The sequence below is a fragment of the Hevea brasiliensis genome, chromosome 17 (genome assembly GCF_030052815.1).
Source record: "Hevea brasiliensis isolate MT/VB/25A 57/8 chromosome 17, ASM3005281v1, whole genome shotgun sequence".
NCBI lineage: Eukaryota > Viridiplantae > Streptophyta > Magnoliopsida > Malpighiales > Euphorbiaceae > Hevea > Hevea brasiliensis.
The window spans coordinates 3051809-3066997 of NC_079509.1; the positions used below are offsets into that span (position 1 = coordinate 3051809).

General features: G+C 38.4%; 1 protein-coding gene and 1 pseudogene across 1 annotated transcript; both read right to left on the bottom strand.

Moving 5' to 3' along the window:
- Positions 1 to 448: 448 nt before the first annotated feature.
- LOC131175432 (rust resistance kinase Lr10-like) lies at positions 449 to 3002 on the bottom strand. Its single transcript, XM_058139737.1, has 3 exons — positions 2243 to 3002; positions 1872 to 1898; positions 449 to 1786 (listed from the first exon to the last, which is right to left on the bottom strand). The coding sequence occupies exons 1-3, from the start codon at positions 2892 to 2894 to the stop codon at positions 675 to 677; spliced, it is 1791 nt and encodes a 596-aa protein (XP_057995720.1). The 5' UTR covers positions 2895 to 3002; the 3' UTR covers positions 449 to 674.
- Positions 3003 to 4735: 1733 nt separating this feature from the next.
- Positions 4736 to 9353, bottom strand: LOC110646665 (rust resistance kinase Lr10-like; annotated as a pseudogene).
- Positions 9354 to 15189: the final 5836 nt, after the last annotated feature.

Sequence of the window (15189 nt, forward strand, 5' to 3'; positions counted from 1 at the left end):
ACTATTATTATAATTCAATTCTTTTTCCTACCAACATTCAGACTTTGTTTGGTTTAATTCTATTGTAAAATTCATTTAGTTTACTAATGAATTCCAAATAGAATTCATTCACAAATAAATTTCTTTGTTTGGTATATTTTATATTAAATATGAAATTCTTTTCAATTGCAATGAATTTTGTATTCGGAATAAATAAAATAAAATAAAATGATATATAATAAGAGGATAATTTTGTCACTTGAAATATATATGATATTAAGTTTAGAATTCATTTGTAAATTCTATCAATTTTTGATAGAATTTGGTTTAATTATAATAAATTCTATAGAATTAATTATTAAAAATTCTAAATGAATTTTCATTTAAATCAAACACAAAAATTTTAGATTTATAAATAAATTTTATAAAATTTTATAGAATTTATTTATACTAAACACTACGTGAAAGATACTAATACAATTTTATGCGATTATATTTCATTATGCTTAATTACATCCTACTAAACAAACGTACATCAACACAGGAAGCTTAATAATCTTACACCCTACTAAGCTTACATTGTACAGAAACCTTAATAACCTTTCCTAAACAAGCATTTAGTAGACAAATGGAGAACATCTATAACAGCAACCAGAATTTGCTCAAGATACAGGACAACAACAACGAGATTTTGATCACTCCACTTCAGTGATGACTTCTAACTCTTGGTACAGACGTCTCCCACGCATGCCTGCATCAGTCTTCATGGGACCTCCAGAGGCGAAAGGATTAGGCGGCATTGTTAAATCATCTCCTCCTTCCAACATTTGAACAACAACTTTCATCGAGGGACGATCTGCAGGGTACCATTGAATGCACCATAATCCAACAACTGTGAGTTTCCTTGCAATTTTAGCATCTCCTTCTTCCTCAATCCGGATTCTTAGCTCCTGTCCTTGATCCAAATGATTATATATCCACTCTGGGAAGAAGACTTGGCTAGTTTTCTCCACGTTAACGTCGATGTTTTTCCTTCCTCCAACCATTTCTAGCAGCAGCATTCCAAAGCTATAAACGTCTGACTTATAGGACACATTCCCAAAATTTCTAGAGAACACTTCAGGTGCAATATAGCCCATAGTCCCCCTTGCTGCAGTCATTGATACAGCACTTTGATCCTTGGAACATAGCTTTGCCAAGCCAAAATCAGAAATTTTTGGATTGAAGTTGTCATCTAACAAAATATTATGAGGTTTGATATCGAAATGGAGAATTCGCTGATCACACCCCTGGTGAAGATATTCAATCCCCTTGGCAACCCCAACAGCAATATCTTGCAGCTTCTCCCAGCCAAGGGAACGGTTGTTACCATCATCCGAAAATATGAATTTCTCTAGCGATTCATTTGGTAAGAACTCATAAACCAAAGCTCTTCTGAATCCATCAGCACAGAATCCAACCAAGCGAACAACATTAACATGGTGGATTCTTCCCATTGTTCCCACTTCATTAATAAACTCTTCTCCATTCCCCATCGAACTGTTGAGGATCTTCACAGCCACCAGAATCTCAGTAGAAAGCTTTCCCTTGAACACTGTGCCATATGCTCCCTGGCCCAACTTGTCCTTAAATTGGTTTGTAATCCCCTTTAGATCAGCATAGGAGTATCTTGTGGGCTTGAGAGCTTTGTAATCTTCCAAAAATTTCTCTATCCTGGCTTGGTTTTCCTTTTCTTTTCTATTAGTATTGTAAATATGACAGAGTGCTGCGGACAATAGTAGCAGCATAAACGAACCTAGGACTATACCTGCATATAAAACATAAAGGTATGAGCCCCTTTCATCTTCTAGAAAATCAATATGGATTATTTTCACTTTGGATTGGAAACTCACCTGCAATCCGTACCCTGGTCAAGATACCTGCAAAACATGAATGTAAATAATATCATTAGCATGACTACGGTTCGCCTTAATGCTAAATGCAACAACTAGAACTGATGCAGATCTTCGTTACGAAGTTTACAGATATACCAAACTTTTTGGGTTATTCTAATACTTAAGCTCTCTTTTATTTTCCAGTTGATTAATAAATGAACGACAGAATTTCTTAAGACTACATAAAGTAAAGCATTAGATAAAGAGTTTCAATTGCAAAATATTAAGTAAAGCACAAATCCTATGAAAACCCCAAGTAAATACTAGAATTCTTTTGTTTAGCTCGTGTGAGTAGAGATCTTTCCAAGATTGCTAAGCTAAAACCATACCTGATGTTTTGGGCAAGTCGAAACATGCAAGGTTACTATTCTTCCAGCCACAATGTTTACCTTGCTCTTCACAGAATTTACACGTTGGTTCGGACCAATTCAAACGAATAATATTCGAGTTATCGAACATTTCTTCTGGAACCGATGAAACATTATACATCTTGGTGCAAGATGTCAGAGGCAACTGATCAATTGTATCATGAGAATTGAAGGCATAAACTTTATTGCCGGCAGGACCTCCGAGGCAAGTCAATGGTTCTTCTAAATCTCTCTTTGACGCTGGACAACTGAACAAGGCATAATCATTTGTCTCTGCAGCAAATTGGAAATTAGAATTATAAAGATTGAAGTCTCTAGCCTTCCTTGGTAGACAGCCATCTGGGTCAGATGCAAAAAACACCTGGTTTACATAATCAATTCTTTGGACGTAGAGTTTCACAGAATTTGGCAGTTGAAGCTCTGCATGTTTCCCCTCTTTGCAAGATAAATCAAACCCATGATGATAGCCACACTCCTCTGGCTGTTTTTCTATTAGCAGGAATGGGAATCGAATGACTAGGCCTCGGCCACACCTTTCTTCCAGGCATTTATTAAATTCTAGTCCTTGGACTACCAGGCCTAACATGAACAAGCAAACTAATGAGAAGTTCATTTTCGAGGAGTAACTGATATGTAAAGCACTAGTGCTTCCAGGATGGATTTCTTCAGATTTCAAGAATCACTCCTTTGTGTGCAGGGAAGGAGCTAAGTGATTTATCTTGTTTTGCTTGACTGACTTTTGTAGGAGAATCAGCGTGGAAAAATAAAGCATTGTGGTAAGACAGATGAATGGTTATTGAACCCTCCTGGAAGTAGCCAAGAAAGCAGAGTGCATTGACTTCAGCGTTGAAAACAGAAGTCCAGCATTTACCCATTGTGGGGGTCTAATTGATGCAAATCCACTGGCCTGTGGTCATGTGAGCAATACCTTTAATCTAGCCCAACCCAAACACGGACAAGAAACTACTAACAACCAGGACTAGCCTACAAACATCCAAAAGCAAAAGACCACCCGTAAAATGGATGCCCAACCCAACCTTAAAATGGAGATTACTAATGGGCCTAATAACCTGGACCTGTTAACTGCGAGAAAAGGTTCCACCGTATGATGCGCGATAGCGATTTTGACCACCTTTCATTTGCGAATTGCGCGCGAGGGCCTCTTTCCTCCGGCGATCACACCCCACCAAAAGAATGACTCAGAAAATTGTATGGATTTTTGGACAAGGGAGACTTTACGAGTTAGACAGGTGGCCTTTAGTTCACGTATTGAAAATGAAAGTCAATATTAGAATTGAAATGGAGTGTAATCAGAAACATAATGATAAAATTTTACTTATGGTTAATTTATTGTGGAATTGAAATTCAAATTTTTTTATGTGTTTGATTTATATATCTAAGATAATAAATTCAAATTAAATTTATTTTTGTATTTAATAAAAATTAATTTAAAATTACTTTTTTATATTTATATTTTTTAATTTTAATAAATTATATGAAAATATAAAAAATAGTTTTTACATTATATTATGTTTATATATTTAATGATTTTAATTTTAATTATAAGTTTTAATTAATTATGTGAAAATATAAAATATTATTTTAAATTTTTTATTTTAATTATTAATATAAAAATATGAAAATTGAAATATCTTAATCATTATAAGAGTGAAATATATGTATATTAAAGCTAAGTCTTAAAAAAAGTTTTATGAGAATGCTACATAAACTAATAAACATGCTTAAAAAATTATTATGTGGTATCTTTTTTATTTTTATTTTTAAATTTATCTATAAAAATTAGCTTATCATATTAAATATTAATTTTTATCTAAATATCTTTAAGTTTCAACTATTAAAATCTTATATCAACTATTAAAATTTAAAATTATTTTTAGAACATTTTTATGAATTTTAAAATTTCTTAAGTTTACAAATTCAAAACATTATAAAAATATATTTATCATATTATACATCTTTAAAATAAATTATTTTTTATTAAATTTTTAGTTACATTAAAAAATATTTATTTTTAAAAAAATTATATATGCAATTATTTGCTAAAAAATTATTTAAGAAATTTAAATATATATATATATATATATATATATATATATATATATATATATATGTTAATTTAAAATATAAAATTTTAATAATGATATTTCAAAAATTATCAAGTGACATATTTTTTTTTATTTTATTTATTCTTTTATTAATATATATTAAATAATTAAAAGATAAATAAAAAAATTTATTAGTCAACTTATTTATTTATTAAATTTGAAAAAAGTATAGTTAATTAAAATTTTATTATTGTTAAAATTTTATAATATAATTATGAAAATATAAATATAGCAAAATATAAAATAAATTATGATTAATTTAAAAGATAATCATTTCCATTCATTTAATCACGCATAAAGAGGAGGGTGAACCTAGTGGTGCCAAAATTTGATTGATAGAGATGATGTGATCTTATGATCACTCCGTTTCAGATATAATTGCCAACTCCTGGTGAAGATGCTTGCCAGCCCTTGTTGTAGGACCCCTAGAGGCAAAAGGGTTAGGAGGCATTGCTAATTTGTCTACGTCTCCTTCCAGCATCTGATCTACACTTTTCATTGATGGGCGATCAACGGGGTGCCACTGAATGCACCAAAGTCCTACAATTGTAAGATTCTTGGCAATTTCTGCATCTCGCTCTTTCTTGATTCGGATTCTTAACTCTTCTCCTTGATCTAAACGCCTGTATGCCAATTCTGGGAAGTAAACCTGGCTAGTGTTCTCTACTGTAGAATCTGGATTTTTTCTCCCTCCAACCATTTCTAGCAACACCATTCCAAAACTATAAACATCTGACTTGTAAGATACGTTTCCAAAGTTCCTAGAGAACACTTCAGGTGCTATGTAGCCCATTGTCCCCCTAGCTGTAGTCATTGAAACAGCAGTCTGATCCTTGGGGCACAATTTGTCCAGGCCAAAATCAGAAATTTTAGGATTGAAGTTATTGTCTAACAAGATATTATGAGGCTTGATGTCGAAATATAGGATTCTGTGATCACATCCTTGGTGAAGATACTCAATTCCTTTAGCTATGCCAAGAGCAATATCTTGAAGCTTCTCCCAACTAAGAGGAAGATTCTTACCAAGATCTGAAGATATAAAATTTTCCAGAGATTCATTTGGTAGATACTCATAAACTAGAGCTCTCCTAAATCCATCTGCACGGTAGCCAATCAATCGTACCACATTGACATGGTGGATTCTTCCCATTGTTGCTACTTCATTAATGAATTCTTCCCATTTCCTGTTGACTTGTTGAGTATCTTTACGGCCACAAAGATCTCTTCAGAATGTTTCCCTTTAAACACTGTTCCATATGCTCCCTCCCCCAACTTTTCCACGAAGTGATTTGTAATCCTCTTTATATCTGCATATGAATACCTTGAGGGCTTGAGAGCCTTGTAATCCTGCAAATATTTTCAATTCTGGCTTGATTTTCTTCTTGTGCTTTGTGAGAGCCGTAGATACGGTAGAGGGCAAACGCCACTATTACTAGAAGAAGCAAACCTAGGGTTAAACCTATGTGAAAAACATTGAATCAAGAATCAATTTCTGTGCAAGATAATAGACGGCAAAGTCTACAATGCCAACTGTAAAGACAAATCACCCGTGGCCAGTAACTTTGTTTTGATGCCTGTAGAAGATAATAATGTCATTAGTTTGCTATGTACATGGCATTTGATAAAATCATGATTTACTGCTTCTGTAGATTGTTCTCGTTTTAAATATGAATGCCCGTATATGATCCCAAGTACAAATATTGTTAAACTTGAAGCTTTGCCTAAGACGGAGATAAATTAAAAACAAAATTAAAATTTTATTGTTAAAAAATTTATTCTTGATTACAAATCTAAAATGATTCAGGTATATAATTAAGATATCCAAAAGCATTAAACACCTTATAACAACCAATAGTAAGTAAAGAAAATTAAATAAAAATCGCTAGCTTAAAATTTTAGCCACTCACATTATTGGGTATCAATACAAACCCAACAAAATTATATTCAAACATCATAATAACAAAACAGGTATTGAAATAAAAATAAAAATAAAAATAAAAAAGGAGATAAAAGGTAAAAACTCTAATGATATTTGATGAGGACTCTTGCTCTAACTCCGAAGTATTTCATGAAAACCTTTTTTAAATTCTTGCTTTAGTTCAAAAATGGTGTTTTGTCTAGTGTTTGGAAGTTAAAAGACTCTCTTTGCTAAAAAAAAAAAAAAAAGCTTTAACTAACTCAAAATTGAACTTTTCCTCTCACTTGGTGAGTTTTCAAGAGCTGATTGATGAAGAAAAGTTCAAAAAAAAGGCATCCCATAACCTGCTTGTACACCTTTACATTATCCCACAGTTTGATTGTGAGCATTTTTTCATTCCACAAGCAAGCTGTGGGGTTGATTGTTTTTTCCATCACTTAATTCTTCCTCCCATGGTTTGAGTGTGATTTTTTCAATTTTCATGGCATGGGTGTAGAATTTACTGGAAACTCCATTTAACATTCAACTTCAATTTTTCTCAAATTTTTCATCACCTTGAAGCTATTTAACTTGAAGCTTTGCCTAATACGAAGATCAATTTAAAACAAAATATAATTTTATTGTTAAAAAACTTGTTTCCCAACAAGAAATTACAAATCTAAAATCATTCAAATATATAGCCAAAATATCTAAAAGAATTAAACATCATATAATAACTAATAACAAAATAAAGAAAATTAAATCAAAATCTCTAGCTTAAAGTTTAGTTTGAATGAGGATCAGGTAAGAACTCTTCCCCGACCTATTAAAGTATTCGTGACATAAGACTGAACTTTTCACCGATATCGTATGTGACCACCTTATCTGAACTCGTTGGCTAGCTACATCCGATCTCTCTCGGTTACTAATTTGGGGTCTTATCTCGATTCCCGCCTTATTATGCTATTTCCTAGACTCACTTAGTAGCCTGACCTCATGAATTTTCTCCTGATTCCCTATTCATTCTTTGATTATTTTACTTGTTTCAAAAGACACTATCACGCTAGGACATTGCTACCAACACTTTGCTAAATTACCTAGAAGTTACTCGTAATCGGAATACCTATATTCGAAGGAAATAAAACTAAGAACAAATAAATAACATGAACTGGATAATAGAAAAAGTAAACTCAAGAGAGTAATTATTGGCCCGAAGGATCCGCATGGAGATTTTTAGTATAACTGAACTTAATGAGAATTTTGAGAATAAAAGCAGAGAACGTAAAATGAGAGCGTTCGGAAAGGTGACAGTCTAGATACTTACCTGTGTGAGGTCAAGGTTATCAAACTGACTTTGGAGATCACAAATATTGTTACGTTGAAGGCTGATGGTTCCGGGACCTATGCTTACTTTGAGATTGTAAGAACCAGGTTGAAATGCAGTTGTCGAAGCTACGGCTACCTGGTCAGAATGAGGTCAAGCTGAGAGAAGAATATGTAAATGATGGGGTGATGAATGTCGACACCATATTTTGGCCGACCCCCAGAATCAATAAACTTCGAAACTGATCCCCAGCACTAAGTCTCCCTTTGCCAACCAATTACATTTCCGACCTCTCCTTGCCATTTAACCACATTTCCGATCTCTCTTCACAGAGAATTGAACCAATGCTAAGCCCTCGTATCAGTTAAAGCCTCACTGGTCTATTAAGTCACTTACCGATCTCTCAAACCCATTGCCGAATTTCCTGACCAGTCAAGTGTATTCCTGATCTCTTTTCACAAAAGAAATTGAACTGACGCTAGATCTTTGTTACCAGTTTGCTGATCTCCCTTTCAAAAGTTTAGGAATAATCAAAGGTTCCGTTCCGGTTTAAGGAAGATCCCGATCTTAAATGTCCAAGCCAAATTTTCAATTTTAATCAAGTTGGTTCTCTACCGATCTCATGCTCATTGTGTTTTCCGATCTCTCACACTTAGGTTAATAATCACTTTCATTTATTTCAACATACTCAGACAATCAAGTGTTCAAAAAATTTTAGAAACTTTCCGATCACAGCTATTCATCGAACAAAAGAGGCATTTCATTTTATTTCATTTCAAGAATTTGTACAAGTCATTCGGCTGGAGGATCACCCCCAGCCTGATCTACATTTTGTTCGCCTTCTCTCTCACCTTCAGCCTCCTCCTCACTATCCTCACCTTCATCCTCGGGAGCCAGGTCGGCCATCCAAGAGAAGTCCTCCTCAGGGTAACGCTTCTTGAGCTCAGCGAGGAGATCTCTGTGGGCATTCACATAAGCACCAGCCACTCCTGTCACCATCTCTTCTTCTTTCGCCTTGAGTTCCTCAGTAAGGTGAGCGATGTGAGCGGCTTCATCGGTCCGAAGTGCTTGAACTTCTTCCAGAACACGGGTTCGCTCGGCCAGAACTCGAGATTGTTCGGCCAGCTTGTCTTCATAGAACTTCATCCGCCCCTCAATTTCACATATGTAATCCCGAGCGGATGAGAGTTGGGATCGGAGAGAAGACATATCGTGACTCATCTTCTCGACTTCCTTGCCCAGGCGATGAGCTTTCTCCCGAATAATGTGCTGGTTCACTAAGCACTCCACGTTCAGGCTCATGGATCTGGTCAGGATGTCATCAAGAGTGTTCAGAGACAGCCTGTCCCGGTCTTCCCGAAGGCAGATGGATGACCCCAGGACCTTAGCGAAGCCTGGATTTTCTCAAACCGTCCTGTTCTTCTCCAGTGAAGTGAACAGGACATGGGCGCTTCGGGAAAGAGGCCTCGCAGGAGGCTGAGAAGGACCCCCTTCGGTGCTCGGAACAGCTGGGGGAGGTGGAGGCGGCTCTTCTTGGTGAGGAGGAGACCGGATCGCTTCAACATCAGGGATCGGCTGCACTGAAGGTTGAGAAGAACCCCCTTGCATCTCCTCAGCTTCATGCCCGGGGGTCTGGAGCAGTTCAGATCGCTTCATCTCCCGTACTTTCCGAGAGATCTCTCTTTTTCGCTTCCGGTTCTCTTTGGAAGCTTCGTCTCTTGCCATACCTGGACAGAGAATAGGTCAGTGAGATTGCTAAGGCCTAAGATCAGAGATTACAGAAAATACCCAGGCCGAGGTCAGAGAGTTGGAGCCCGCGATCTTCGCCGGTGATCAGCTGCATCGTCCAATGATGCAGTTCTGCTGTCACTGCATCCAAACAAGAAAACTTCTCCCTAGCCGCTTGATCTTTCAATTCCATCACCACGGCTCCCTCTTCCCTATTCAGGGCGAGATGCTTCGGACGCGAAGGGCCCAGATGTAGCCAGCTTCGAGGGAAGCCCTCGAAGCCATTCGGAATTTTGCTCCTCAGAATAAAGAAGCGGTTCTTCCAATTCTTCAGGGAGGAGGGCAGATCGGTGAAGAGCCCGCAATGTGGCTTCGCCTGAAAGAACCAGTACTCGTCGTCCTTTCGGCGGGTCAGTCTATGTAGTTCGGCAAATACTTTGGCTGTAGGATGGAGTCCCTTGGCACGGCAGAGCCCCCTGAAAGCCACCAGGATCCGCCACGAGTTCGGGTGAACTTGGGCGATGCACACTTGGTGAAATTTTAAGACCTCCTTGAAGAAATCGTCTAGAGGGAACCGCAGACCGGCTTTTAATTGTTCTTCGTAGACCATGATCATATCATTCTCTTCGAAGAAGTAATCGGCACGAAGATCGCCGTGGCACTTAATTAGCTCGTACGAATCAGGCCGAATGTTGTATTCTTGGCTAAACGATTGTAGGTCGGTTTCTTGAAGGATCGACGGTAGCTCGTCTATAGGAAGACTTTCCCTCCCTGAAGAATGTACATGCCTTGAAGGTTCTGCTCGCCCCCGAACTGGAATAGAGGCCCTAGGAGGTTCAGGTTGCGCGCTTGGTCCGACCACCTCCGCTTCGTCGGACGACCATGAAACATGGACGGAAAGGGGGCTTGCCGCTCTCTGACCTTCGGCGCCGCTCATTTTCAAAAGAAATAAAGAACTTAAAGTAAAAGAAGGATCAAAACCCTTACCGGAGCTTGATCGGTGTCGGAAAAGCTTGAAAAATCGAGAGAATTCTGGAATTGTTTGCGAGAGACCGAAAATGGTGTAAGAGAGCAACTGGCTAACCCCCACCCCTATTTATACTCGTCCGAGCATTTAATGCTCACGATGTTCTAGGCAATGCATCGGTTAGCAGGACCTGCCAGCTGTTCTGACACGCCTCTCGAATATTCCAAAATTCCATAAAGAGAACGGCTAATTAAAGATCGGCTGGTTGGGGATCGGTTAATTAAGGCGAATGTTTGGGAGAGCGGATCAGTTAAGGGTTGGTCAGTTAGGAACCAGATCGGATAAACACATCAGAGATCAGAAAATAATCAATGCAATAATAATGAGATGATAATCGATAAAATGAAATCTTTATTTCCAAAAGATCGGATTACATTTCTAAAAGTCAGATTACATCATTTGGGCGATCTCAAGAGATCGGATTACATTTCGAAAAGTCAGATTACATCAAAAGGCCGATCTCTAAAGATCAGCAGAACATCCTATCTAAAGAAGGCCTATGTCAAAGTCAACATTGTGACTGATCCAAAGGGTGTCACCGACCCGAACCGAGCCGCTGTCGGAACACCCAATGTGGAGGAAAGCCGCTGTCGGAACACCCAATGTGGTGAGAAGCCGAATAAACTTGGAAGAGCAACCGCCAATGGTCGGCGGAACATTAGCAGTCTTCTCGGCCGAAATCGGTTCGCTAATTATACCGGTCGAACGACTCGAGATCGGCACGATCGAGGTCCGCAATCTAGATCGGTTAATTGGTCCAGTTCTCTCACCATCATCAGATAAGGTTATCGCGATTATTCGATCACCGGGTTCGTAAATTTTCAGTGGGGGAATAAAGAAATCCATCGGAAAGGGATCAAAAGCCACAGTCGTGAGCTATCACGAGCGATTAGAACAGGAAAGTAAGAAGGGAGAGAGGAAAATCGAATGAGGGGAGTCTCCTCAGTCAAGGGTATATATAGGGAGAAATCAGGCATTTATTGCTAAGCAGAAAACGAAGCGGGTGCTTCGAGAATCGAGGGGAAATTAATGCTTTGACTGGACCGGGCCTGATTGAGGAAAGGATTGGAATAATAGAGATCAGAAGATGGGAGACTGGTATGAAAGGTCGAAAAAGGGCGCGTGTCAAGAAGATCAGAAAGAGGGGAGATCGGAAGGCAAAGAGAATAAGACAAATCCCAATAACCGTCGTCAGAATCAGAGCCAAGGTAGTTAAAGCGTTGCAGACGAAATCTCCACCGCACGCCTGAGAATCGCCCACAATGCTGACAGGTGCCAGAGTACATCATGACAGTCCTGTACATCCCAATCTCCACCGTTGATCTCACTTGCAAGGACGAGTCCAGAGCCTTTAGATCAAAGGAGAAGACGACAAGACCGGTGCCTTTTATTCCCAGCCCTTGGATCGCCCAGGTCAACGAAGTTTCGGACCGTCATATTAGAAGAAGAAAAGGACAAGTATTCTGAAAGAGATCTCGGCCGTCCGTTCTGATTCTCTTTAATTCCTGAGCTTCAGATCATGTCCTTTGAAATCCTAACCCTCCATTTCCCTCAAAATAGATCTTGACCCTTCATGAAGAGCACCCGGTTCCTATAAATACCTGCATGAAAACTGTTCAAAGGAGGACGAAGAAATATTGAAGAGGTGGTAATTATAGTGGAAGAACTCTGAAAATTAATTCAGCTCGTTACTCCGCTATTGGAAAGACTTTTGAAACTAGTTTTCTGAAGTATTTTCTTGCAAAAGGGGATTTTTGAATACTGAAACTCCATTTTCAGGCCGTTCATTATCCTGTGACACTCTCGCTGTCTATCTTTGTTATCTTTATTTTCACTCCATTTTAGCAAAGTATCCTTCATTTCACGGTGAACTTTAGTCATCGGGCCATCAGCTCGCCGTCCTATCACGTCTAATGATTTCGTAGTCGGTTCGATAGATTTGGCTCCCTACAAGTAAGTGTTTATATCGTAGCTTTATCGAGTGTTCTTTTTATTTCACGTATTTCTATTGCTTTTACGTTTATAATTTTTACCGAGTTTACATTTCACGAAGAAAGTTATTCCCGAGTTCATTCCTGAGTTGATCAGTTCATTCTTTTGTCATTCCTTGTTACCTCTAAAGGCAAGAGTTTTAGCCCCGAACAGCATGCAAGTAGTTGGATAAACTGTAAACAACTGTATCTTAAGCGCTCCTTTAAAATAATAAGAGGTCTGAGCAATAAGTCAGGGAAATGGATAAGTTAAATTACTAGGTTAGTATAAAAGGCGATTGGGTAAAACGCCATAAGGCGGAATAAAACCGAATCTCAGAAATAAACAGAATAGATCGAGTATTGCCCGTCAAAAGGTATTGGCACGGCGACCACATAAGAGGTCTGTAGAGTTCGGTTTAATGTCCCTTGTCTAATTCCGAAGCGCCAAAGAGTTAAAAAGAACCTTCTTTCTGGTCCTCCAAATCTTCGAATGTCAAAACCCTTAACCTTAGGCTCCCACAATATGTAAGATTTTAAGAGATCAGAAAAGTCCTTATTCGACTCCCGTTCAAGTAAAAAGAGATCGGAGGAGAGTTCTTATCCGGTCTCAATTCAAAATTTTAATAGATATTTAATAGAGATCGGAGGAGAGTTCTTATCCGATTCTCAAATCGAAATTTTAAAAGAGATCGGAGGAGGGTTCTTATCCGGTCTCAATTTAAAATTTTAATAAATATTAAACAGAGATCGGAGGAGAGTTCTTATCCGATTCTCACCTAAAATTTAACGAATAATTTAAAGAGGTCGGAGGAGAATTCTTATCCGATCCTCAAGCTAAAAATTAATAAATATTAAAAGAGATTGGAGGAGAGTTCTTATCCAATTCCTAAAATCTAATTCTAATAAAATGACCCTCCTAACACAACTAACATACAACAGTAACTCACTAAGGTTGTCTCATTTACTTATGTATCTGGGTAATCCGAATTAGTGAAAAATCAAATATTCCTTTTGTCAAAAGGATTAACATTTCCATTCGAGCCCTCCTAACTAATTTATGAAGAACGTGAAGTTAAATCTACTTACCCTTACTGAGGGACGAGGTGGGGTGCCTAACACCTTCCCCATCCGTTTACGGACCCCGAATCTAGAATCTCTGTTTTGAAGTGGTTTCATTTTAATTTATTTTCACAAATGGTTTTCTTTAGTTTCCCTCAAAACTAAGGTGGCGACTCCTCACTCTTTCCCACTTCGGTGAGTGTTCGTCCAGGCGACCGCAAAACTCCTTGCGACAATGAAGACAAGACTAAACGGAAATGGTATGGTAGAGTGATGAACAAACTCAAAATGAAGGGTTTTAGGGTTCGAAAACTCTATCAAAGGAGACACTCGAGAAAACTAGTTTCTGAAGTTTCTCAATCTTTATGCAAGCTTAGAATGGCAAAGCAGCAAGACTGAATTAAATTTCAGAGCCTTTCCACTATAATCACCACCACCTTTTTTTATCCGTCCCTTCTACAGTATTGCATGCAGGTATTTATAGGGAATGGTTGCTACTAATGAAGGGTCAAGATCTCCTCTTGGGGAGACAGAAGGTTTGGATTTAAAAGGACATAATCCAACGTCTGAAAATTAAAGGGAATCAAAACGGACGGCTGGGATCCTATCCAGAATATCCATCCTTTCTCTTCCCAATCCAACGGCTCAGGATCCTGCCTTACAAGATGGATCTGAGGGCTGGGAATAAAAGGCGCCGGACTTGTCGTTTGTTTTTGATCCAAGGGCTCCGAGTTCGTCCTTGCAAGTATAATCAACGGTGGGGATTGTGATGTACAGAACTGTCATAACTGTTTTTGGCGTCTGTCAGCAATGTGGGCGATTCTGCAAATGAGGCATGCGGTGAAGATTTGATCACGCCTGCCACGCTTTAACTACCTCGGCTCTGATTATGTGGAGAGTTATTGGAAGTCCTCTCATCCTTTTCGTGCTTTCTGATCTCTTATTCCTTCTGATCTCTCTATTATGATCCTTTTTCGATCTCTCATATCAGGCCCCTCTCCCGATCTCTCCCATTCTAGAACCTTCCCCTCTATCCGAGCTGCCTCAGTCAAAGCATTTAATTCTTCAGTTACTAATGCATCCGCTTCGATTTTCGTATGTAATAAATGCTCAGGCTCCCTATATATATGCCTCAGCGAGGAATCTCTTCCACATTTCATTTCTCCTCTTTCCATTTCCCACTTCTCTTATTCTAGTTTCTCAGGTAACAATTCCGGCCATGGTGACCGCTTTTGATCTTTTTCTGACTGTTCTCTTTGCTCCTCGACTGAAAATTTATGATCCCAGTGATCGGAGATTTGTGATAGCCACATCTAATGACAGTGAGAACCGGACTAATTTACCGATCAAGATCGAAAATATCGATAGTGTCAATCTCGAGTCGGTCTACCGATATAATCGGTGAACCAATTTCGGGCGAGAGGACTGCTAATTTCCCTCTTAATATCGGTGATCGCCTTTTGAAGTTCATTTGGCTCCTCACCACATCGGGCGTCCCGACTACAGCTCGGTTCTGGTCGATGACATCGACGATGACTCCACTCACCATCATGAGAGTCATAGTCACTCCATCTGAGCTGCACATCTATCCAATGCCTACGGCTGGCTTTCTGATCAAATACATCTTTTGATTCAGCCACAAGACTAGGCTTTGACATAGGTCCTTGCTAGGTAGGATGTAGTGCCGATCTTTAGAGATCGCCTAAATGATGTAACCTGACCTTTAAAGGTTCTTAATGATGTAATCCGATCTCTTGAGATCGCCCAAATGATG

Coding starts and splice junctions, on each gene's coding strand:
- LOC131175432 (XM_058139737.1), bottom strand. CDS start 2,894: ATGAACTTCTCATTAGTTTGCTTGTTCATGTTAGGCCTGGTAGTCCAA. Junction 1,899..2,242: donor CGACTTGCCCAAAACATCAG/GTATGGTTTTAG, acceptor CATGTTTTGCAG/GTATCTTGACCAGGGTACGG. Junction 1,787..1,871: donor GACCAGGGTACGGATTGCAG/GTGAGTTTCCAA, acceptor TTTTATATGCAG/GTATAGTCCTAGGTTCGTTT.